Source organism: Gymnoscopelus microlampas (assembly GCF_963454915.1).
Source record: "Gymnoscopelus microlampas genome assembly, chromosome: 19".
Taxonomy (NCBI): Eukaryota; Metazoa; Chordata; class Actinopteri; order Myctophiformes; family Myctophidae; genus Gymnoscopelus; species Gymnoscopelus microlampas.
The window spans coordinates 11,288,826-11,313,970 of NC_139956.1; the positions used below are offsets into that span (position 1 = coordinate 11,288,826).

The 25,145-nt window shown below is 41.6% G+C and overlaps 2 protein-coding genes across 2 annotated transcripts in view; one reads left to right on the forward strand and one right to left on the reverse strand.

Annotated features, from left to right (window-relative positions):
• LOC311034376 (trans-2,3-enoyl-CoA reductase-like) overlaps positions 1–5,437 on the forward strand; it is a gene marked incomplete at both ends in the record, with an annotated part of 45,225 nt that extends 39,788 nt beyond the window's left edge. The window contains 3 exons of the mRNA XM_084042256.1: positions 3,821–3,906; positions 4,632–4,677; positions 5,307–5,437. Coding sequence (XP_083898382.1) covers positions 3,821–3,906; positions 4,632–4,677; positions 5,307–5,437 — 263 coding nt within the window. The remainder of the gene's footprint in view (positions 1–3,820; positions 3,907–4,631; positions 4,678–5,306) is intronic.
• A 2,734-nt stretch (positions 5,438–8,171) lies between these two features.
• LOC311034377 (phospholipid-transporting ATPase ABCA1) overlaps positions 8,172–25,145 on the reverse strand; it is a gene marked incomplete at its 5' end in the record, with an annotated part of 244,246 nt that continues 227,272 nt past the window's right edge. The window contains 2 exons of the mRNA XM_084042257.1: positions 8,172–8,341; positions 20,713–20,956. Of these exons, the coding sequence (XP_083898383.1) occupies positions 8,213–8,341; positions 20,713–20,956 (373 nt within the window). The 3' untranslated portion in view covers positions 8,172–8,212. The remainder of the gene's footprint in view (positions 8,342–20,712; positions 20,957–25,145) is intronic.

Sequence of the window (25,145 nt, forward strand, 5' to 3'; positions counted from 1 at the left end):
TGACTGCTAAGGTGACTTAAAATAGGTGATCTATAAGCTCAACACATTGCATAGCGACGCGTTATGAGCTTGTACAGATGTGCCACTTCAAAACTTCACATGTCCTGCCATCGCCAAGACAGTAAATTTTCAGGGGATTCCCAGGGCAATAAGAGGGACAAAGAAGGGCATTTAAAATGCTGAATTATTTTGATGATCACTGCTTTTATGATGCTAATTAATTTGAGCAACTGGTCAAATCACCTTTCGCCTCATAATGAGTCTGACACCTTCTTAAACACACATTCTTTTGTTCTCATGTATATGGATGTCTGTTGAAGGGAAAAACGGGGGTGTGTAGTGACAACTTCTTTTCAGGGGCAAAACAGTGCATTTTAAGGGCAGAAAAGGGAGGAAAAAAATGCATTTTCAGGGGACTTTCAGGGAAAGAACAGTAACGTGTGAAGTTTTGAAGTGGCACATCTGTAGATCTGCATATTTTTCTATGAATACAGGTGTGCCTTGAGATTTTGACTTGTCCAATGGTCTGGCTTGAGCACATCCACTCAATAATCTGCTGCAAGCCAAACAAATGGAGTCTGCACACTGTTAGACTTGCTCCCACTATGTTTATAGCAAGAGCAACCTTGCAAGTACCTTAATCATGAGCCCTAATCATATCGTGATGTGAAATCTCACTAAGTGGGAGGCTTTCATTAAAAAAGAAAAGAAACGTGCATCTTGTACAGGGTCGGCATGACGGCTGCCTTATCTGGTTGTCATAGGGATATGGGCCTCACTCCTCTTATGAAAAAAAATCTTGTTACAGCAGCGATTAACTTGGACCCACATCACAGAACCGAGAATATGGAGAGCATATTCCTGACTGTGGGTCAATCAGCCACATGGACGCGACACTTTTCATCAACACTCAGCTGCGGATGGGACACGTACCGCCAGGTTTCAGCCAAGAAACAAATTGGAGCCATTTCCACAGTAAAATCCTCAGTTAACGTAATAGAGGATGACTTGCTGAGTAGAGGGCCTAACGACACTCTTTTAGCAAAGATTCATAAATGATTCAGTCCACCATTCTCAGTTGAAATCGCTATTATACAGTATGCGTGTTGCGCTAGCCAATGCAGAACACGATACCATAAATTACAATTACACATGTACAAACACCAAACAAACATACAGCATGCTGTTTAAATCTGTTAAAATCTGTCACAATGAGCTCAACTCTACTATACTTTATAAGATGCTAGTTCCTCATAAATAATGTTTTAACAAGAGTATTTTATCTAAAAAGTGATGTGTAAATCATTCTACATCCGATTTTAAAAGGAATACATTATCAGTTAATGGTTGGGGGATCTGCCTGTCTCGGAGACGAGCCCACAGAAAGCAATACGCTGTATTGTTGAAACAGATATTTTGGAGAATGCAAAGGCCCTGCTTTGAATTATTCAGATGTTTGTTGGCTCAGCTCAGCAGCCACTTTTGACGTCAAATCGCATTTGACTAGAACACAGAAACGTATTTCTGCAGACAACGCAGCCTCAAGAGATTTCCCTGTTCTCCAACTCAGCTGTGCTGAGTACTACTGTACATCACATTTTCCTACACATAAGTAGGATAAAATAAACTTTATTGAAACATATTTAGAAGCTGTCTCAAGAGAGGAGGGAATATGAAAGGTCACTCGTGCACTGGGCAAAACAACGATGACACAATTTGCACATAAATACCTAACAACACAGCCAAGAGCCAACAATTAAAAAGTTTGGATAAACAACTTTAAAACACAACTTGACACATACTATCTAAAGATCAACACGATTGATCTGTTAAAGCTTGAGATGCTAATTTAGATTTTTAAAAATACACCACTTCTCATTATATTTGTTTAGTGGCCACTGTCTGCTGCAGACAAAAACAACACACACACACACACACACACACACACACACACACACACACACACACACACACACACACACACACACACACACACACACACACACACACACACACACACACACACACACACACACACACACACACACACACACACACACACACACACACACTTATAGTTCATTGGTAAATAAATCAGAAATGCTGTGAATATACAGTAGCGACAATGCCAGTCCCAATACACTCATCACTTTTATGGAGCGATAGTTTTGACACTCTTTTCAAGTAAAAAAGAAAGACAATAAACGCAAAAATATATACAGTAGAGTTAAAGATCACCACAAAAATGGCTGAAAAGTACAGCGGAAAGACAATTAAAAGTTTTGAAATTGGCCAATGGGTAGCCTTACTGATAACAAAGGCTTTATAAGGTCAACTTTTAAGGCACCTTTAGCTTTCGATTTATTGAGCGGCCGCGGGCAGTACACTGGTATCATATCACAGTTCACAGGCTGGGCTCTCTGGTTTCCCCTACTGAGAGAGAACTTTGCTCATGTTTACAAATGCATACAGTACCATACTACTATAGGCTATATGAATAACCCATGACTTTTCAGCTACAATTTCATCGTTGCTCTATACAGATCACACATTTTTTTCTTTGATCTCATATACATTAAATTATCTTTTTGTGTGTGTTTTTGACAGATGTGTGAGCTTGGTAATCTATTCATCAACATTAGCCTGGCACGGCACAAACAAACAGGTGAATATACAGCTGCATCTACAATGTGAATCTTATGGTTTAATATTATGCATCCTGTAAAACGATTATACTAACTGCATCTCGTCACTTTTGTAAAAAAGGTGTAACACAAGGTGACAGAATGTTTATTTGATTACGTAACACGTTTGCTTTAATAATTAATCATTTAAAAATATTAAAACATAATATTGTAATTACTCTTTTAACCACATGAACCCTAGCATCCCTAATGGTGAACATTTGGCAAACATAGTAGATCCACAAGCTCATTTTACATTCTTTTGCCTAATAAAAATGTCAATCATAACGCATCGAGTTGTGATGAGGTCAAGTACACAGCCGACCACAGTTAACTAAGCATTAGCTTGCTAAGAATAGAGCGTTTAAGTGGCTAAAACTAGCCTGTTTGGAAGTGATACAGGACTGGAGTCCCAGACATGGGTGGCAATGACACGTACTTGGGCATGATGACTTGAGACTCGAGTCGGACTTGACTACACAACAGAGTTCCTCCATTAGAGAAACTACCAACTGTTGTGTGTCACCTCGTGGGTTCTGGAAGCATGATTTATTTAGAGTTCTATTTTAGATAGGATCCCCCTCTGTGCAGTGCAGTGGAGTGCACGTCACAGATGTCACGTTGGAATACTAAAGTATGTGCATTATGGAGTGTATGCCGATGACTCACCCGTCTCGAGAGCTCTTCCTGCACACTTCTTGCACGCTCCCACTGCTCCTAAACATACCCCTTGCTCTGTCCCCGTCCCGTGTTAATGGAGATGAGGAAAGTGGTCGGAGAATAATGGAAGGCGCATCAGAATGCGTTTCATACCGAGACCAGCTTTGTGAAGTTCCCAGCTATAGCCATGCTCTGGGCAGCAGTAACAGCGCTAGAGGCAATTTTAATTTTAACGAGCAGGAGAACAAGAAACCGCTCTTGACACCTGCAGAGTGCATGAACATTCACTGATGTCAGCGCTAAAGTTAAGAGTTTTCATGAAGTTTCCAACGGAGCGGGATGGGGTTATTTAAAGGTATGGGGGAAGCCCAAGGCCTTAAGAGGGAACTGTTGCTAGACTGTTGCTACTTTTGACATGAGAATAGCGATGAGTATGAGTTGCATAACAAAAACATGTACTATATGCTTGTGAGCAGGTAATGGAGTAACATATCCTCGACCAACGTATAACCCTTACACCTGGCTGTTTAAACTTGTACACTGCCCACAATACACCTATGAGGTAAATGAAACATTAAAGCTATATTATATATTATACCAGCGGTTCTCAACTACTTTCTATGTCAAGGATCCCCAAAATGATATGTATTTGGCCACAGACCCCCCCACCTCACAATGTTTTGTTCTAGGGACCCCCAGAAGCAAAGATTTGAGTTAAAAATGTTCGCTTTAAAATAATATATATTTTCAAAGATTTGCACACACTTTTCACGATTTTTCGAAAATAGCAGATCTACAAGCCGCGCTACGAGCTTGTAGATCTGCTATTTTTGAATAGCCAGTGTGTAAGTGTAAAATAATGCTTTTTTTTTAGCTCAAATAAAAAATTGCACAGATGCATTCCAGGTCTTAATGGGTTAATATGTATTTGGCCACGGACCCCCTTCTGAAAATAATTTGTGTCAGGGACTTCCATACAAGATTTGTGTTAAATTCTTTCAAAGATATTCCAAAATCTTCAGATCTACAAGCTCACAATGCGTCGCATCACATGTGAGATTGTAGATCAGATTTTCAAATAGCCGATGTAACCGATTCTGCGTGCTCATTTTGCTGGGGATCCCCCTGGAACCTTCTCAAGGACCCCTGGGGGTCCCTGGACCCCACTTTGAGAACCACTGTTATACTATATCATACTGCCACTATAAGATTATTTTAATGCCAAAAGTACAGTATTGTAATGCCAAGAATGCATGTGCATTTTCTCAATCCGTTGTCATTGTGTAGATTGGAGCTTGGCTCAGCTTGTCTGTCATGATGCAAACGGTCCCAGGTATGTCCTCACAACACTTGTGTGAGACTGTACGCACACACACACACACACACACACACACACACACACACACACACACACACACACACACACACACACACACACACACACACACACACACACACACACACACACACACACACACACACACACACACACACACACACAGCGAGTTAACCCATTAAGAGTCTTAAGACCTGAGGCCGATTCTACAAATGTCTTCTAAATCCCAACAGTTCTGAAAAACATATGTTTCTATATCAGTGGTGCTTAAAACTTTTTCATGTCAAGGACCCCCAAAATAATACGTATTTGGCCGCCGACCCCTATCTCAAAATATGTTGTTCCAGGGACCCCACAGAAGCAAAGATTTGAGTTAAAGATGTTCGCTTTAAAACAATATATATATTCATAGATTTGCACACATTTTCACGATTTTTCAAAAATAGCAGATCTACAAGCTCGTAGCGCGGCACTCGGTGCCGCGCTACGAGCTTGTAGATCTGCTATTTTTGAATAGCCAAAGTGTAAAATAATGCTTTTTTTTTTAGCTCAAATCAAAAAGTGACACAGATGCGTTCCAGGTCTTAAAGCGTCGAACTAAAATGAAGCGTTTCTCCCTACATTAGTGGCAGTGTTTGCAGGGCTAGTGACCACTCAGATGCTGCTGTGGGCCAGGAGGAGGCATAGCAAATACCTCCGCCAGGTGAAGAACGACAGGAGCTTCTGGAGGACTGCGGTCATTCCTTTCCTGATCTGACAACCATAAACAGCATGATGCAGAGAGACCTTGGGGAGGGAAAAAAATATGTGGCACAGCAGCAGTTGTTTTTGAACATGAGCAAAACAAAAAAAAAACAGTATAGCATCCTATTACAGTAGCTAGTTACACAATTTTCACTAAATAAACAGAAAAATAAAGGATTGTTTTTGATACATGGCACCCATGGGCATTGGAAGGAGGGTAAAAAAACAACAACAGGAAATTTGATAATTGGCGAGGTTGAGCTTGGGGAGGGGAAGAGGGGATTCACAAGGCCAAAAACATCCCTCTGCAATGGTTTTTGTATGAGAGTCTGCCAAGAAAATGAATTCATTCATCTTAGGCATTGTGTGTGGAGTGAAACCGGATAAAAGAAAGTGTCACTCACTTTCCCTTTTGAAAAGGGACCGTTCCACCGAAAAAAATAAACGGAATGACTCAACCATTGTGCGCGCAATTGCAGTCTGGACCCCCATGTTCCGGTTAAAGTGGCTTATGTGAACGGCTCACCAGAGCATGGAGCTGAGAGCACATTAAGTGCCCAATTGGAGTGTAAAAAAAGGGGTGGGGAAAGAGTGAAAGAATATTCAAAACAGAACGTATAATGTGAGGAGTCAAGGATTTTGGCCGAGTCAGTCAAAGTAACTTTTCCCCTTATAATTTTTTTTTATCCCACGATTTTTGTTAACCCTTTTTCACCCGGTGCCAATTGTCTAAGTGATCCTGGGCGCTACACTCCCCCCGCCAGCCTAGGGAGCCCAGGGCCGAGCTCATGCCTCCTTCAATGCATGAGAACCAACTGACCTTCTTGTCACCTGACAGGGGGGAGTTTCCTCGGTTGGACGTAGCGCGTGGAAGGAAACACGTTATTCCAACAAGTTCCTTTCCCCTCCATCAGGCGCCCTGGCTGTCATGGGGGAGGCGGTATAGCGACCAGCATTACTGGATGTTTTTGTGAGGGTATTAATTACCCTAAGAGACACGGGGAGAACATACAAACTCCACACAGAGTAGGCCCTTTCGCCAACCCCACCTAGGGTATGGGCACTGATGACGCGGAGGAGAAGACACGCCCCCAGTGCCCACAGCGTCCAAAGTAACTTTTCAACAGCGTGAATCACTGATCAAACACAGACGTGCAGACATTCCTACACTTGGAAATATGTGCAAATATTTAATTATCTGTCTCGGCATAAAGCAATGTTCAGTACAAATAGCAATCATTATTATTTGTATCAAACAACATAGTTAATGTGACATCTTTGAGCAGCATACAAATTATGTCAAGTTTTCAAAGTACATTAGGCTCATATGAAAAGTAATTATTTAAATTAGTAATATACAATACGTTATGCAAGCTGCATAACAAGTATCTAAAGCAAGTGGAATCTTTCTCAAAATAGTTGTATTTTATACACACTGGATTTTTTGAACAATACATACTAAAAATATATATTTTTACTTCAGCACGTTACTGTATATACCTGTATATATTGTTGCAAAACAGAGCAGCATACTTTTCTAGGTTTGGTATTGCACATAAGTAAGTTTGCTAAATGAACGTGTTGGACCCAGTCCTGACTGAGAATATTATGATAATCTCAAGTTAGGCAACAGAGGGGTGTCCACAGAAAGCGTTTTTCTGCCATGCAGATGTTTCCGTGGTAAAGACGCGCTCGAGCGCCCCGCTACCTATAGTGCCGAGCATCGCGTTTCAGTCAGTGTTGCCATGTCTGCTTATTATGAGCGACTTTGGGCTTCTTTTTCTGTAAAGTCGCTTGTAATTATTGGTAGTTGTGGGTTGCGTTTTTTTTTTGGGGCTTGTTTCTGAAGTGTAGTTGCTTATTTGGGCTTGCTTCCAAATGTTTTTATTCTTATTTAAACCAGTGATTCTCAAATATTTTCATGTCAAGGACCCCCTCAAATTACTATGCATTTGTTCCTAACCCACCATCTGAAAATGTTTTGTGCCAGGGAGAGCCCCGTACCAGATTTGTGTTGTTAGAATGTTTAAAAAAATATTTTTAAAATGTTTTAAATAGCCGATCCACAAGCTCACAACGCGTCGCGTTCTGATCTTGTAGATTGGCTCTTTTCAAATAGCTGATGCGTGCTCATGTGGCCTAGAACTGGTTTTAGTGCTCCGGCGTCCAGTGTTTTGTGGATCTACGTCACTTCCCTGTGCAGGGGGGGTTGGAGAGACACGGCCACAATCATTGAAGCAGAGGCATCTCGTTCAGTGCATGTGTAGCGACTCTCTCTGGACGTGATAGCCAAAGCGCTCGGTCTCTCAAAAAGCACTTTCTGTAGACACGGCCACTAATTGGTCATCATCATTGAGGACTGTCAGTTCAGTGAAGTGAGGCCATCATCATTGTCTGATGTAATTGGTCTCAATGGGAGGTCTGAGATATTACAGCATATAATCAGAAACGGTACTTTAAGTGCTTCAGTGGACTGACCTTTGATAAAGCAGTTAATTGTTGTTTTGGCATTTGTGTTGAAAAAGAAAATCTTGTGATACAAAAGTACAAAGTAAAAAAGGTAACTTTGCAAATCTTATCTCGCATTAGTTCTAATTCAGTTCAATTATTTCACATCAAAATTTCAAGTAAGATACACGTTAACTGGATACGTTTTCATCAAATTATACATAACATACATCTTAGTTCATGTAAACTAATGCAAAGTGTTAAAGAAATAGAAAAAAAAGATTCCATAAGTTAAGGTCTGAGGTATGCATTGTGCTGTGGGGTGAGCACTGCTCGTCTCTTAAACCTTCTCTACCACTGGCGAGACCTTCCCAGATTGAAATGGCATTTCATCTGAGGTGTCCACTGGGTTATCATACGCCTGTGGATCCTCTGTGTCCTGCTGGTGCCTCGCAAAGTTCACGAACACCTAGAATAACAAAGGTGGAAAAGATGCCATTTAAAACAAATTTACTCTAAACTAGATAGAGCAACCCACTGCCCTTTTCTAATGTTCCTCTTACTGTGATATGAGGCATAACGCCATTGGTGGTGGGCTTATTGTACTTTTAAATAAAAAAAGGCTCAAGAGGAAGAATGTATTGTCATTCATCAAGATACAGGGTATACAGCTGAACAAAATGTTGTAGAACATATATTTAATTTTAAATGTAACTATTTTGTACAATTCATTCACATCATTTATGTATTTATTTCACACTACAGTATATTGTTTAACAGTTGTTTTTGGTATTGCCATGTGGTGTGTGTGTGTGTGTGTGTGTGTGTGTGTGTGTGTGTGTGTGTGTGTGTGTGTGTGTGTGTGTGTGTGTGTGTGTGTGTGTGTGTGTGTGTGTGTGTGTGTGTGCGTGCGTGCGTGCGTGTGTGTGTGTGACAGAGAGAGAGAGCTCATCTTTGTTCGTCATATCAGAAGTTGTGTGCTGTGATTTAAAACGAAATCCTTTTCTTTTGTATACAATACTTGTATTTATCCTTGATGATAATAATAAAAATTGTTTTCTTTTGTATACAATGCTTGTAGTTTGTTATTTCATGAAAAAAACAACTTTAAAAGAACATTACAACATAATCACAAACCCAAAGACCTCGAGTGAAGGTACACGCAGAAGGGACTTTGCCATGGCAATTTGAACAGTTTATTTGTGATCCTTGTCCGAAGGACATCGTTCAACATTTCAAAAATAAAGAGGGTCCATTCTGAACAGCAGAGTAGGCTTTCTTTTTTTTTTGCAAGAGTTTACATTAGGTAACTAAACTATATGATTATTCATTTTTAACACATCGGGTGCCAGCATTTTTTCATAACAACTTACGTTGGGTGCCATTCTCCCCATTGACATTGACTGCGCTTTGCTGTTTAAAGCTTTAGACTCCACGACGAGCAAATCCACGTCAAAAAAAGCATCCATTCATGTTGAGCGATGACCCTGGCTACAGCCTGGAACCATAACATTTCACTCGCAAGTTACAACGGGGACGGATCGCGCACAGCGCATGACCGGTTTTCCACACCGGAAACAGATTCGGAGATATAGGCGTTTTAAAGAAGGAAATAGACAGGAAGCGGATGGAAGCCATGTTTTTGTTTCCGGTGATCTATCTGGCCCTTCCTTCTCAAGATCACTATGGGTACTCCCAGAGCTGCTCTAGCCCCGCCCGTGTGGAGAAAAACGAAAAAAAAAAAAAAAAGACTGAAAACACGGTTCAGACCGTGAACGGCACCAGAGCGCTACTATGTGAAAACACGGTTCAGACCGTGATCGGCACCCGATGTGTTAAATTACTACTACGTTGCAATAAAAAAAAAAGGTTAATTTATTTAAACTTAAGCTTCCCTACCCACTCACCTTACCTGTACCTTGTTATATATGTCATGTCTTTAAAATCACATTGTTGTAAATGTCCCTTTTGCATACAAGGTCATTGAAAAAGAGACCCTGGTCTCAATGGATTTCCCTGAAATAAAGGTTTCAATATATCATTGTCTGTACCTCACTCGCATGACGGCAGTAAGGCCAACTACCACACAGACGGACTTCAGATCAAATTGACAGTTTTCTCCTACGATTCCATTGGCCACTCTCCCCCCACACGCTCTGACACCTTATCCCCTGTGCAGCGGATATGCTATTGTCTTTTAAATATCGATTAACATTTCAATCCCGCTCAAACCTCACATGTTGGCTGTAGTGCTACGCTTCATTTGGTGTACAGGCCGAAACATAATAATATAGGCTCCCATTCACGTTCCCATGGGAACGTGAATGGGAATGGGTAACTGGGAATTGGAACTGAGATCCGATATGTTAAATCTTTAGGATAAAAAAAACGTATAAAACAGCGCGATCGCTGTAGCGGTGAGCTGGGGGAGAATGGGTGAGAGTAACCCAAAAATGAGCCGTAAATGAACGTAAGTGATGGTATGATGATGCCTAATTTCATATTTAGAAAATGTTTAAGATGGGGGGAAAAAACAGAGGTAATTTTAATCGTATATTTAATTAAAGTCATGGAAGAGGAAGGAAGAGGAAGAGGAACCTTCTGAGAGCTTCACGAGCAAAGATAATCGACTTCTATATCTCAAAAAATCGGTCTCGTTGACTGCTTAGACACCCGAGCGCTAGAGTACAGACAAGGTAATGAACGACTGAACGGCTTATGCTCAATATCCCCAGAAGGTCATTTTGACATCTTTTGACTATAGTTGAGAAAGCGAAAAGTAGCATCATCCGTCGCTATCTGGGCGCTCCGTTTAATGTCAGAACAAATCAATCCCATAATGTTCCCAAAAAGCCCTTGTATATTTCATTGAGTTGTAAAAAAACGACTGTACTGAGAAACTTTTTATACCCCTTAGTGCTCTCTGTCTGATGTGGTAATGCTACACAAAAAGTTTTTATTCAACAAGGGAAAGCAACGGCGAAAGATCAAATAAAAAGATAAAATGCAATGCTTTTTCATTAAAAGGTTTTCACAGTTGGCTCTGCAAATCGTCTCCGTCGGTTGGAAACCTCATACGTCCAAAACGGTTACTTTTCAGGATTCAAATTCAAAAGCATCAAAAGCAGCAGATCGACAAGCTCGAAACGCGTCGCTTCGTGCCGCGTTTCGAGCTTGTCGATCTGCTGCTTTTGATGCTTTTGTGTGACGCTGTAGTGTGATCAAGTGCTGTATAGGGCATTAATTTACGAAAAAACACGAAAAGTTAAAACATGGAGATAAGAGGTTCCTGCCCGACGACAACAACGAAATACAAGAGGATGTGGGAATTGCAGATTGCATCTCAAGTCCCAGGGGAAATATTTCCTGACCAAAATGCATCAGTCACCAGGCTAGTCAAACCCGCTATCTAACATTTTATACAGATGGGGGCGGGGGGGCGGGGGGGATGATTAACAGTAGGGATGTCCGATTTTATCGGCCTCCCGATATTATCGGCCGATATTAGCATAAAAGTTGATATCGGGAAAATATCGGTATCGGTTTTTGAAAAAAAAAAATTTTTTTTTTTTTTTTTTTTTTTTTTTTGATTTATAAATAAGTTACAGGAGTTCTTACTGTATATGGTGTGTGTGATATGAAATTTGAGCTTACCCTAATCACAATAATCCCCGCATATATCGGTATCGGTTGATATCGGTATCGGTAATTAAGAGTTGGACAATATCGGTATATCGGTTATCGGTAAAAAAGCCAATATCGGACAACCCTAATTAACAGTCCGACTGTAAATTATTTTCTGTATCGTCCATTAGGCGCTCATATGAAGTATATCTCATTACCAATAAAGGAAATCTATTGTTTACTTTCAGACTTCGTTTACTTTCTCTTTTTGTTTTATATTTCGAGGGAATGAGAGTAATAAAAGTCGTGTCCGCACATACTTGTAACCCCACTCCCCCTTTCAAGGGTCATTTATGTGGACAAGGGAGGGGATATTTCCAGAGCAGTGGTTCTCAACCAGTGGTCCGGGGACCACCAGTGGTCCTTGAGGGGGTACCAGGGGGTCCCCAGCTAAATGTGTTAACATAGCGGCACAATCATTTTAACCACTTAGCTTTGGCTATTCAAAAAACAGCAGATATACAAGCTCATAGCGCGGCACCGAGTGCCGCGCTATGAGCTTGTATTTGTATTGATCTGCTATTTTTGAAAAATCGTGAAAATGTGTGCAAATCTTTTAATGTATATGTTTTCTTTAAAGACATTTTTAACTCAAATCTTTGCTTGTGGGGGTCCCGGGCACAAAACGTTTTCCGATGGTGGTCCGCGGCCAAATGTATATCAATGTAGGGGTCCTTGGCATGAAAAAGGTTGAAAACCACTGTTCTAGAGGATGAAACCTAAAACGGTGTCCACAGTGGGCAATAAGCTGTACCAGTGACAAACCGTGACAAGTGAGCAAGGCACTTGATGCACAGCTATAGCTACACTTCTGTTAGTCTATTGTCATGCCAACCAGGTCAAGGGAGGAGACGAAGCACATGGATAATGAGTCATATAGACAGCAGATTGTTATTTCTGACCAATCTGTATGATCTGCATGTTTATAACCAACACAGATGTGGTGGTTGTATTTGGTCTCCCTGCTCTTCTTCTATTGAGCCTCTATTGAGTGGTAGGGTATGATTACTACTGGTTGACTAATCTCTCAAAAACAGATGTAGCCGTGTTGACAACCCGTGCACGTTGGCGTGGCGTGGGCGTGCCTTCAGATCAGGAAGCAGGCCGTGCTTTACCCAATCAAATGTAGTGGGCGGGATTTACATGTGTGCTGCTCAATTCCCACTGGAAACAAACCGAAACTCATTTAACAATAGCGTCCTCGGAGCAGACAAAACCACGGAAAGTTAGTAACATTTTAACTTGCTCTTTCATCATAGAAACAAGTGGGCTTATAACCAAAACGATCCATGTTCTTTGGGAGAAGTGGTGTTAGTGTTCCGTGGAGAAATATTGTTAGTGGGAATGAAAACATAGTCGCACCACCGGAAGTGGAAGGCTGAGGGCAGACCAAAACCCTGGTTTCCCTGAGCACGGGTCCTCCGTACAGCTCCGCCCAGAGCCAAATGAATAAGTAAAAAACAGCAGAGGGCGCTGTTTTTCCTTTTTATTTGACGATGGGTTCCCAGATTGCTGGTTGATAAATGCTACTGCAGGTGAAAAAAAACAAAATTCTCCCCTGAGCAAGTACACAATGCTATATTAGCTCATTGGTAAAAATGGCAACACTTGGACGGGGGACCTGTGGGTTAGAAGCCCTCATAACGGACATGGAAGTTACAGAGTGAAGCTTTAAATTCAATTCCCTTCCCTTTAATGGCACGTTATTTTTTCCAATCCCTTACTCTTGTGTTTTAAGCCAACCTTCCCCTTCGTATTCTGAACTTCACGCGCTAGTGCTGCCAAGTGGCATTTTCTTAATAACAGATGGATATGGGCGTTAATTACATTACGGAGAGCATTTAGGCGTTTATTAGGTGTCCGTCGAGGCAGAACAGAGGAGGGGAAGGACGTGGAGTTCAACAATTAACCTCTCCTGTGCATCAGTAGTGTCCTCATGTGGTGCATTATGGCTTTTTTTAAATACCAGACCTTCCCATGTCCACGCCCTCACATAATAGCTCAATGACCGTCTTTCAAATGTTTTTCACAAGTGATTAGTGAAGGACCACATTTTTCCTGTGAGAATATTGAAGGAAAAGCTATTAGTAGTTTGGTTTGGTTCATCTGACTTTGGTGTACACAAAGTAGTGGCTTATCTTGACCACTTAAACCCTATATATACTTCATTGACCGGGGTCCCCCAGGGGTCTACACTTGGCCCCCTCCTTTGTTCCCTCTACACCAAATCTCTTCACCGAAAATAGCCGATCTACGAGCTCACAACGCCTTGCAACGCGACGCGTTCTGAACTTGTAGATATTATTGATGAATGTTTTGCCTATTTTTGCCAAATGGCCTATTATGACATGCCTGGAATAGGGACAATAGGGTTCATGTGGTTAAGAGAAACAGAATGGTTTATACAATAGTAATATAATATTATAAATATATATATATATATAAAATATTATTATATTATATTATAGTATTATATTATAACAGTCAAATTGAAGAAGTAAACAGATATACAGAGAAATAAGGGGAAGTAGAACAGACTAAAATGGCAGCTGGTAATCATAAAACCAAAGGAAGGGATGTACTATACAGTAATTCACTTGGAGTTGGAGGTGAGTACAGTACCTCAATATAGGGTTGTCAGAGCAATGACTCTTTTTCACTTCAAAGGCCACCAATTGCATACATGCATTAAGCCATGGACCCTATTAGCCTCTGGGACCCCAATTTAAGAGGATTATTTATTGTGATTTATTAAGAATTCCATAGCAGTCTATCCTGTAAGTATAGACTGCTATGGAATGCTTGGGGAATGCCTCTGCTTTTGATACCCCCCATGTCATTTATTTGTATGGGGATATGTTTTATCCCTACTTCTGGTCAGACTGAATACATGCATTTCCTTTTGAAGTCGATAAGGTTTAAGTGCTTACAAATGTAAATAAGAAAGAGGTTGCGCATCAACAATGGATTTTCTCAGTGGAGTGCTAGACCCAAAATCCAGTATACTGTACAAAAATAGGAATTGAAAAAATCCCAAAAAGGAAGCACATCCAAAATTTCAAATCAATGCAGGACAAAGTACTCACATTTCCACTTTTTTATTGGCACACACCAATAAACGAACGCTTACGCGTTTCAGCTAAGAGCCTTCAACGCTTTGCTCTATAAATCATCAGGTTACACGTTTCGCGTAAGCGTTCGTTTATTGGTGTGTGCCAATAAAAAAGTCGAAATGTGAGTACTTTGTCCTGCATTGATTTGAAATTTTAGATGTGCTACCTTTTGGGGATTTATTTCCAATTCCTATTTTTGCTAAACAATGTCTCTGTGTTGTTGTTGTTGAACCCTACAACAAGGATACAAAAATCACGTTCCCAACTTTTAGGCTCCCTCTGTGGTGGATTAGGGTCACTCACAACTGAACCTTATGGATTCACACAATAGCACTTGACATTCACACCATGGGCTAGTCATCTTCTGTTCAGAACCTCCACATAGAAAGTCAGGCTTTTTGTTTCAAAACACTCCCTCTGCACGGTTCCTGCCATCAGCCTTAACGGCCAGGCTTCAGACCGCGACAATCAATATTAATTGTAGTGCAAGTCGGGTGTCGCGCTATAGGTCAACGCTTGGCTCTATAAATCACCAGCTGAAAGGTGGCCGTCTGGGTCACCACAGGTTCTCTCAGTCTGAGCCTCTGTGTTTTAACTCACTGACCTCCTCCTCCATCCAATACATGATTCAGTTCAGACTGTGATCTGGTAAATATTGACCAAATGGGCGGTTAAGATGACTTATAAAGGTATATAAAAGATATGCGCCAGATTTGTATTCTCAGTGGCTCATCCTGGCATGATAGCAAGATCGACAATATTTCTTAGAGACTCAACTTTCTGTATTTCTTAAGTGTCTTTTGGGATTCATCTTTTATGGGCCAACTTTGCCATTAACTTTCCATTCATGGATTAGCCATTGGGGCATTGGGGCCGCGGCCCAGGGGCCCTAGACTCTCAGGGGTCCTTGAGGGGTAACTGGGCCGCGAGGCCATCGCCAATTCACTAAAATGAAATGTAAATAGGTCAATCAAATATCAAATATACGGGCCCCTCCTCTGTATTTACAGCTGTGGTTATTAGTATTACATGTAACATAAATGCACATACTGCAGTTTAGGTTACAGACTGTAAATCCTGTATGATAAAATGTCATGTGTACAGGTGCTTTCTTGACCCGCACATGCCTTAACTCTTTAAGAACTGGAACACATCTGTGTCACATTTTCATTTGAGCTAAAAAGCATTATTTTACACTTTGGATATTCAAAAATAGCAGATACACAAGCTCATAGCGCGGCACCGAGTGCCGCGCTATGAGCTTGTATATCTGCTATTTTTGAAAAATCGTGAAAATGTGTGCAAATCTTTGAATATGTATTCTTTTAAAGCGAACATTTCTTAACTCAAATCTTTGCTTCTGGGGGTCCCTGGAACAAAATATTTTGAGATGGGGGTCCGCGGCCAAATACATATCATTTTGAGAGTCCTTGCCATGAAAAAGATTGAGCACCACTGATATAGAAACATACGTTTTTTTTTTTTCAGAATACTGTTGTTGGGAATTAGAAAACATTTGTAGAATCGGCTTCAGGCCTTAATGGGTTAAAACCCGAGCAGTGTGTTCGCGTGCTGTGCCCACCTGACTGCCTGTTGTGGGTAGCGCACGGGGGGGGAGGCAGAAGGGGGGCTAAAAGATGATCGGCCCATTCATGCCTTATTACTGTAGTTAGTATTGGCTTCAGTTGTGTGTCTTTTTGCCTGTAGGCCTGATTCAACTTAACAAGCCCCTGGCGCACCGCTCAGAATAATGTTAGCTTGAAGGCTGAATTGATGAGTGTTGATTAACCCTGATCTTTACTAACCCTGACATGTAACTTTCTCGCAGCTTCTTCCATCCTGCTACTTGTAGTTGACAAAACTAGCAGAGTGAAATGACAGTGAATTTATGAACCTCGAGTCTGCTGACGGTCATTGAGACAGAAATGTGTTACTCCTCTCCGGAGAGGTCTAAAGCAGATCCAGGCCTTGTCTGAGAATCCATTGACATCAACTGAAGAAGAAAAAAAAACACATCTGACCTGACAACAATTAGCCTGTGCCTTTCATGATTATGTATTCTCAGAAATGGTGAAAAACTGAACAACTCATGAAGGACACAGTTAGATGGATCTAAAAGTGACACTTTACCGAGCAGAAGAGAACAAAGGCCCGCTAGCACCACCTAGAGCAGGGGTCTTCAACGTATTATGTTTCAGATAAACTTTTGCTGCTATTTTTTCCCTCTACACCTATAACTCTTTGCCAAAAATAGCAGATCTACAAGCTCACAACGCCTCGCGCTGCGAGGCGTTGTGAGCTTGTAGATCTGCTATTTTTGGCTAAAGTCTTTCCTCAGAAAAGGGATGCTAGGGTTCAAGTACTTAAGGTAAAACAAAAATCATATCATACTAAGAATTGGCGGACCCCCTGTAGTAACTCTGAGGACCCCCTAGGGGTCCCGGACCCCCTGTTGAAGACCCCTGACCTAGAGGCAGTGCTGCTCCTTACGCCCAACCATAACATCGATCAGACAGGTGGAGCTAGAAGAACTGCCATGGGTTCATCGGAATCAGTAGGTTCATCCTGCAAGCTGCGCAAGATTATGAGATATCAGATACCTTGCGTGCAAAAAGTGTCATTTTGTCGTGAGGGTGGCGCTACAGGAGGGTTCAAGGGGTCACTTAAAAATGGTTAAAATCTTCCATTTACACTTTGAGATATATTCTGTGCTCGTGGAAATTGTGGCCTAATGGTGGTGGTGATAGAGGAAAGGCCATGGGGTCACAAAGTCAGTAAGGTTCATCCTCCAGGAGCATGAAGGTACACAGCAAATTCCAAGGCAATCCAGCCAGTATTGTTTTTTGACATACAGTATGTTTGGGACCAAAGCAACAGTCTTTCCACGCAGTCATGGAAAGTCTCATTCTCCATCAACTAGTGGCAGCTTTCTCCTACTGTAGCAGTTATGATTCTCCCCATAGAGCTCTGAGGTGTCCACATTTCACCTGGTCTTCTGCTGCTGAGTTAATGGTGGTCTTGCACTAGATAGACTACAGGGGCCCAGGGTCTTTGGTAAACATGAACACTCCACAACATGCCAGACTCTGCCTGCTATTTTGTGCCTTTTGGATCAGTAGGCCTACCCATCATATTGGGTAGCCCGTTGGACTTGAGCACGCCGGCTCTGAAACTCATCAAGCGTTCCAAGGCGCTGATTTGATCACTACACAGTGAAATCTAATAGTTCACTATGTAAGGAAAGAGTCGGCAAAACAACAATGTGTTTGGACCACACTATGCTATCCTACAATCCCTGTCTGTGGCAATCAACCATTTTTTGCAACATTTCGGTGGGTAAAGATCATAATGTTTTCATATGATGAGGAGATATGGAGGAGAGCAAAATTACAGGAGGAACTTGGAAGGTTATAGTTATACACCGTCTCTGGTCATGTCTGTTTGTTGTGCCTCTTTTCTTTTCTACTCTTTAAGCGTCAAACATCTCCACTTTGCATTATTGGAAAGTTTTTATGTAGACAAGACAAGACAAGACAAGACAAACCTATATTGATCTCCGGAGGGAAATTCATACATCGTTTGTTCACTTCTGAGGATGCATTGTGGGTAATTTGTAGTGGACTATATAGCAACACATTTTTGATTGACGTTTGGAACCCCAGATTCTTATTTGCACACGTAAAAATATTTCAAATAAAATAATCATTTTATAAAGTGGATGTGCAGGCGAGGTAAGAAACCCATCGAGGGCTTATGTTAATACAACACTAAAACTTACAAATTGAAAGTTGCTGAAAAATTGCCCACCAGTCCAAGTCCACTGTATACTGAATGGGTAAAGAGATTTGTAACATGTATTTATTGGATTTATTTTTTAATATATTCAGCATGTTAGGTCTCAGTCAGACTGTTGATCAATACCAGCACCGGGGCTGTTGAGGTATCACTGCAGCACAGGTGCGTGGGCCTAATAAAAAAATATCCTTAACCCATTAAGACCTGAGGCGATTCTTAAAAATGTTTCAGGATTTTTCAAAAATAGCAGATCTACAAGCTCATAGCGCGGCACTCGGTGCCGCGCTATGAGCTTGTATATCTGCGATTTTTGAATAGCCAAAGAAATCTAAAGTGACACATATGCGTTCCAGGTCTTAATGCATTAAGGCCTCTTTGCTTCTTGTGAAATTATAAAAGCTAAACACTATTTAATGGCTTCTCGTAGGCCTATGGGTTTGGAATGAAATTATGAACATTGCATAAATACAGGGCTTCAGGATATACTGACCAGGCACTGTTATTGCCAATTATCTATTCCAGAAGTCGAAGGTTAAACTGATGATATCGCTGCTACAAGCTTGATTCATCTGACAACCATTGCAACAACAAAAAAATCCCGTACAATGCTGTATAGAGTACATCTTATAACTTACCTAAGAGTAGCTAGTATTAGAAACAACACATTATGATCAGACCAGGACAAACCTCAAATATCGGTAAAATAATTAAGTTCATGAGATGAAAAGGCTTCAGTGCCGGATTTATAGGAGTTGAGGCCCATGGACTGGAGTAATTTTCGAGGCCCCCCATTCGCGGGACACACGTTTTTGGGCGGATTGGGTTAGTTTTTTTTCTCCAGTTTTTGGTTTCTTTAATTCGGTTTTAGGGTTAGAAAAAAACAATTTGATCATTTTATTTTTATTTTTCACCAAAAAATCGGAGGCCCCCCCAGTTAGAGGCCCGTGGACTGCAGCCCACCCTAGCCCAACGGTAAGTCCGGCCCTGAAAGGGCTGCCTCTTTCTTTTTTTATGGTAAAAAGGCAAGACATATTTCATCATCTATTCAAACAACAGCTATCTTAAAAGTCTGTGCCTGCGCTGGGCGTGACCAAAATCACATCATCGTGTTCTGTTTAGCATTATTTTTCTTATCTTTAATTATCAAATCATAATCCATAACAACTAGGTCTATGGAGCGCTGAACAATGTTTTGATGAGTGGGCCTGCTATGAGGAGGAACGGAAATGCGAGGTGTCAGATCCATGGAAAGGCGACGGCGAGGTTTGTAATTAATCTCCGACAGCGAGCTGTTGAGTTGACTCAGGGGTTTGCTGTACTAAGGCTGGTTTGCAGTTCCCAGTTTGACAGTATCTGTCTGTACTCAATTTCTTTCTGCTCTGTTTATCCTCTTCAAATAGTGCAGCATGTTTGCCAGTTCTCACCGACTGAGAGGATTATGGGTACTGTACTGTGCGTGAAGTCTCGTGCCGCGTGGTCTCGTGCTGGGAGTTTGTTCACCGGGAGGGGGGGGGGGAATCCATGATAGTGACAAGTGCATGTTGATACATGGTGCCAGTGTATCGATAACGTGACATAAGAGGAAGTACGTGAAACGATTTATTTGTCCCACACACACCCTTGATAAATATGTGTGTAGGTTATATACAGTGGTGTAAAGTAACTAGGTATATTTACTCTCAAGTACCGTACTTAAGTACAATTTTGCGGTATTTGTACTTTACTTGAGTATTTCCAATTTCCAATACTTTTACTTCTACTCCACCGCATCTCAGAGGCAAATATTGTACTTTTACCCCACTACAAGTATTTGAAAACGTTAAAAGTTACTAGTTACTTTTCAGATATAAATTATGATATTATAAAACATACATTAACCACTTTAGCCCTATTTTATACCTAGGCTATTTGAAAATAGCAGATCTACAAGCTCACAATCGCGACGCGTTGTGAGCTTGTAGATCTGCTATTTTCAAATATTTCAGTACTTTTACTTTTGGTACTTTAAGTACATTTTGATGCCAATACTTTTGCACTTTTACTCAAGTAAATTTTGAATTCCAGACTTTTACTTGTAACGGAGTACTTCTACATTGCAGTATTGGTACTTTTACTCAAGTAAAGCAATTGAGTACTTTTTCCACCACGATTTATTTATTTATATATATATATATATATATATATATATATATATATATATATATATATATATATATATATATATATATATATATATATAAGGTCGTACCTGGTCCAGAGTGGTCTGGGAAACAGAGTAGTCCTCCACACCAAGCCGTTCCTGCTGTCTGGTGAACTGGCTGAAGATGTTGGCCAGAGCGCCCTCTGTGCGCGGGAGTTGATACTGCAGCGTGTTGTGGTGTTTTTCCTTCAGGGTGCTGCCGGGGAAGGTGCTCTGGACAAAGTCCTCCACTGGCGCCAAGGCGGGCGGCGAGCCCCCCACCCTCACAGTCACGGTGTAGCCATCACCAAATCTGGGGCAAGACATTATTTTGTCCACATTCAAATACAAGTGCGGAGGAAGATGTGCAAGAAAGTATGCATGCAGTATTATGTATTAGGCATATACGACTACGCGCACGCGCACACACACACACACACACACACACACACACACACACACACACACACACACACACACACACACACACACACACACACACACACACACACACAGAGTTAGTGACATAGAGCAGTTTTTCTCAAATGGGGGTACATGTACCCCTAGCCTAGGGGTACTCGGAGGTACTATAGGGGGTACGTGAAAGAAAGTGGAAAATGAAAGAAATAAAAAAAGATTATGTTTAACTATGAAACATGAAGAAACTTTGTGTGAACCTAATGATCTGTAAAGTTTTAAACCAAACAAAATCAAAAACTTTATAGCACAACTGTTACTGAGTAGAAAGTAATACTTATTTGCACCACATATTGACATCAAAATTTTTATTTTTGATGTCAATATTTTCTATGTATGCAGTAGTCTTGTAAATGGGGTACTTGGATTCAGAAAGCAGGGAAAGGGGGTACAGAAGTCAAAAAAAGTTTGAGAAACACTTATGTAGACAACATATCTCCAATTTATCTTTTGACCTGTTTCTCTCCTTGCTCTCTTAATGCACAAAGACAGCTTATTTTTTCATTTGAGAGGGATATAGCAGTTCTGATGACGGTGGTATAACTTGGTATATAATGTGAACCACCGACAGAATAAGAAAATGTGAAGTGCGTGGGGTCAGGCGGGTTAAGACCATTATTGCTTCTTAGTAAGTGTAGTGCTCTGTGCCTTCAAACAGCAATCCTCTGCCTGCAGAAGGCGCATAACAGCTTGTTCACGTACCGTAGACACATACAATTATTAACTCTACCGTCTTCCAAGCATGTGTGTATTCCCCGTCTGAAACCCCCACACCAAGCTAGTGTAGGTGGCATTTTTAATTGTGATTTTTTGGAAAATAATGCCACTATATCGTCTGCTTAATGAAACTGAAATAGCACCTTGCCCATCGAAGAGCAAATAGCATCTCTGTTGATGCACTACAAGCCACTTTGTCCGTCTCAGTTTGGTCTAACTGCATTATGTTGTTACTTTTATTTAACCCATTAAGATGCATCTGTGTCATTTTTAGATTTGAGCTAAAAAGCATTATTTTACACTTTGGCTATTCAAAAATAGCAGATATACATCTGCTATTTTTGAAAAATCTAGAAAATGTGTGCAAATTAATATATTCATATTATTTTAAAGCAAACATTTTTAACTCAAATCTTTGCTTCTAGGGGTCCCTGGAACAAAATATTTTATTTTTAATTTTATCCCACGATTTTGTAACCCCATTTTTTACACCCAGTGCCAATTGTCTATGTAATCCTGGGCACTACACTCCCTCTGCCAACCTAGGGAGGCCAGGGCCGACCTCATGCCTCCTTCAACGCATGAGAGCCAACTGACCTTCTTGTCACCTGACAGGAGGGAGTTTCCCTGGTTGGACGTAGCGCGTGGAAGGAACACGTTATTCCAACCAGTTCCTTTCCCCTCCATCAGGCGCCCCGGCTGGCCAGGGGGAGGCAGTATAGTGACCAGGATTACTGCATGTTTTTGTGAGGGTACCTACCCGCTAGGGAACACGGGGAGAACATGCAAACTCCACACAGAAAGGCCCTTTCGCCAACCCCACCTAGGGTATGGGCACTGATGACGCGGAGGGGAGAACACGTCCCCAGCGCCCACAGCGTCCCCTGCGGGAATCGAACCCAGGACCTTCTAGCTGTGAGGCGACAGCGATACCGACTGCGCCACCGTGCCCCCCAAGACACAGTAAACCATGGGAAAACAAGGTTGCACACACACGTTCACTGAGACAAATCTCAGTATCAATTCACACAGTCATAAACTCTCATTGGCTTGCACATTCAAAATTCATGTAAACAAACATCACGTCAGTGAAGTAGCCTATGTATGATCCACAGCAGTTGCATAATGTGAACGCGTGTAGCCTACCGACATAAAAAACCTTGCATTTCAGTGGTCGCAGGCTGGAAGCATTTAATACATTTTACAAAATAGCCAAGCCATCACTTCCTTTAACCCTTTCAATCCGGGAACGCATCTGTCATTTTAGATTTCTTTGGCAATTCAAAAATAGCAGATATACAAGCTCATAGCGCGGCACAGTTCTCAGGGACGTCCATAAGCAAAGATTTGACTTACAAATGTCTGCTTAAAAAAGAAAATAATCTAATATTTGCACAAATGTTCATGATTTTTCAAAAATAGCAGATCTACACGCTCATAGCGCGGCACTCGGTGCCGCGCTATGAGCTTGTAGATCTGATATTTTTGAATAGCCCAAAATAATCTAAAATGACACAGATGCTTTTTATTGCACCCCAACCCCTCGACCCACATTCACACCAGACACACAAAACGCACAATGCCGACTACCTGAACAATACCCTGTTCTCTCCACAGCCGTGTGGGGCTGCGGGCATTATGTCAGCACAAGGGGTTGTGTAATGTAGGAAGCAGGGGCGAGACAGGAAAGCGACAAAGAGGACGAGGTTGTATAATTGAACCTAATTTCCCTAAACCATTCCAAGGATCCCAGGCTTGGCACGCCCGATGGAGCAGGTGCACCGCACGAGCACATGAGAGCGAGAGCGATATGATTCTACCAACCTCCAGAAGGTCCCTCTTTAATGTGTAAATCATCACACCTCACTGAGTCTCCTTCTTCTTCCCTCATCGACCACTTTACTCTGTTTATCATCGATGCTCGGAAAACTACCAACATAATGGTCTGTTGGACCCATCAGCGTCATTTGGGGTCCCAGGGGCTGGCAATTGCCACTGCCTAGCGTTCGCATTTCACCTCCAATTCTGTTATTTTAGGGGCCGTGTCCACCGCAAAGTTTTTTTTCTTTTCTTCCTGAGCTAATTGTTTACCATGGGAGTGCAAAAATAACTACCAGCAGCGCTATGAGTTGCAGAACGTCTTTTTTTTGCGCTCACGAGTTCAAGTGTGGCATTTGAGTGCAGAAATATTTTCAACTCGGGCGGTTGAAAGCGTGTTTAGGCTGGAGTACCTTGGAGTTTTAATCTGAGAAGTTGAACTTTTGATTCATTCTACAGCAGTGGTTCTCAACCTTTTCAGGCCGCGACCCCCCAAAATAATCAAATTTGAACTGGGGACCCCCCACCCTGATAAGCACTTGGAATGTAGGAGTTGAGGCATGAGATTTAGTTTGACTCGGTTCGACAGATAAATATTTTAATACATTGCCAATCTACTAGTCTGGGAGGGTTAGCGTCGGAGCTTGGACAGCAGGGGCGCGGCCACTGCGTTGTGATTCAAATCAACAGCCAATGAAGAAAAGGGGGCGGGATCCACATGCAGTGGGTGATGCATCTAAATAGGATCGACGGGAAGCAATTTCCCCTTGAGAAATTTCGGCCGCCATTGTTGTGTACTGCTGTTTGCCTCTCGTCGGACTTTTTAGACGAGTTGCACAGCTCTCAGACCGGTAAGAGGCGTGTCCGCTCAGATTCAGAGCGTGACGTACATCCCGCCCACAAATACCAGGGCTGTGGCCCAGAAGTTCCTCGCCAGAGCTGGCGAAAACTTCTGGGAACTCAGATTACCAATCTACAAACTCACAGCTTGTAGATTGGCATTTTTTTTTTTACCTCTTTCTTAGATTATTTGACAATTTGGCCAATGTTTGGTCAGTTTTTATAGTATAGTTCGTTGATTACTTTTGATCCAGTAATGGTGTTTTTTTCTTTTCTTTTTTGAGGTAGGCTATCCTTAAATTGTCACTTCACTGTCAAATGGGGACCGCCCAAAAATCATGTGGGGACCCACAGGTTGAGAACCACGTGTTCTATGGTACCCCCCACCCCCGCCTAGAATCCAGGAGCTTGTAGTACTCTATTTTGTTCTGAAATCATGCCTCTGTTTGGACTCCACCATGGTGATAGCCTGGGACCAGACGAATCTGCCAGTGAAAAATAGTCTGTCTACGCCAGGCTACCATGGTGACACTTTGCTCGCCGTAATGGACCGCTTCCGATTATTTTCTTGTTCTTGCTATTTGCCCTCATGTACCTACAACATGCACCGTCTATATGTACATTATCTAATATCTACCCGTGAATACCTG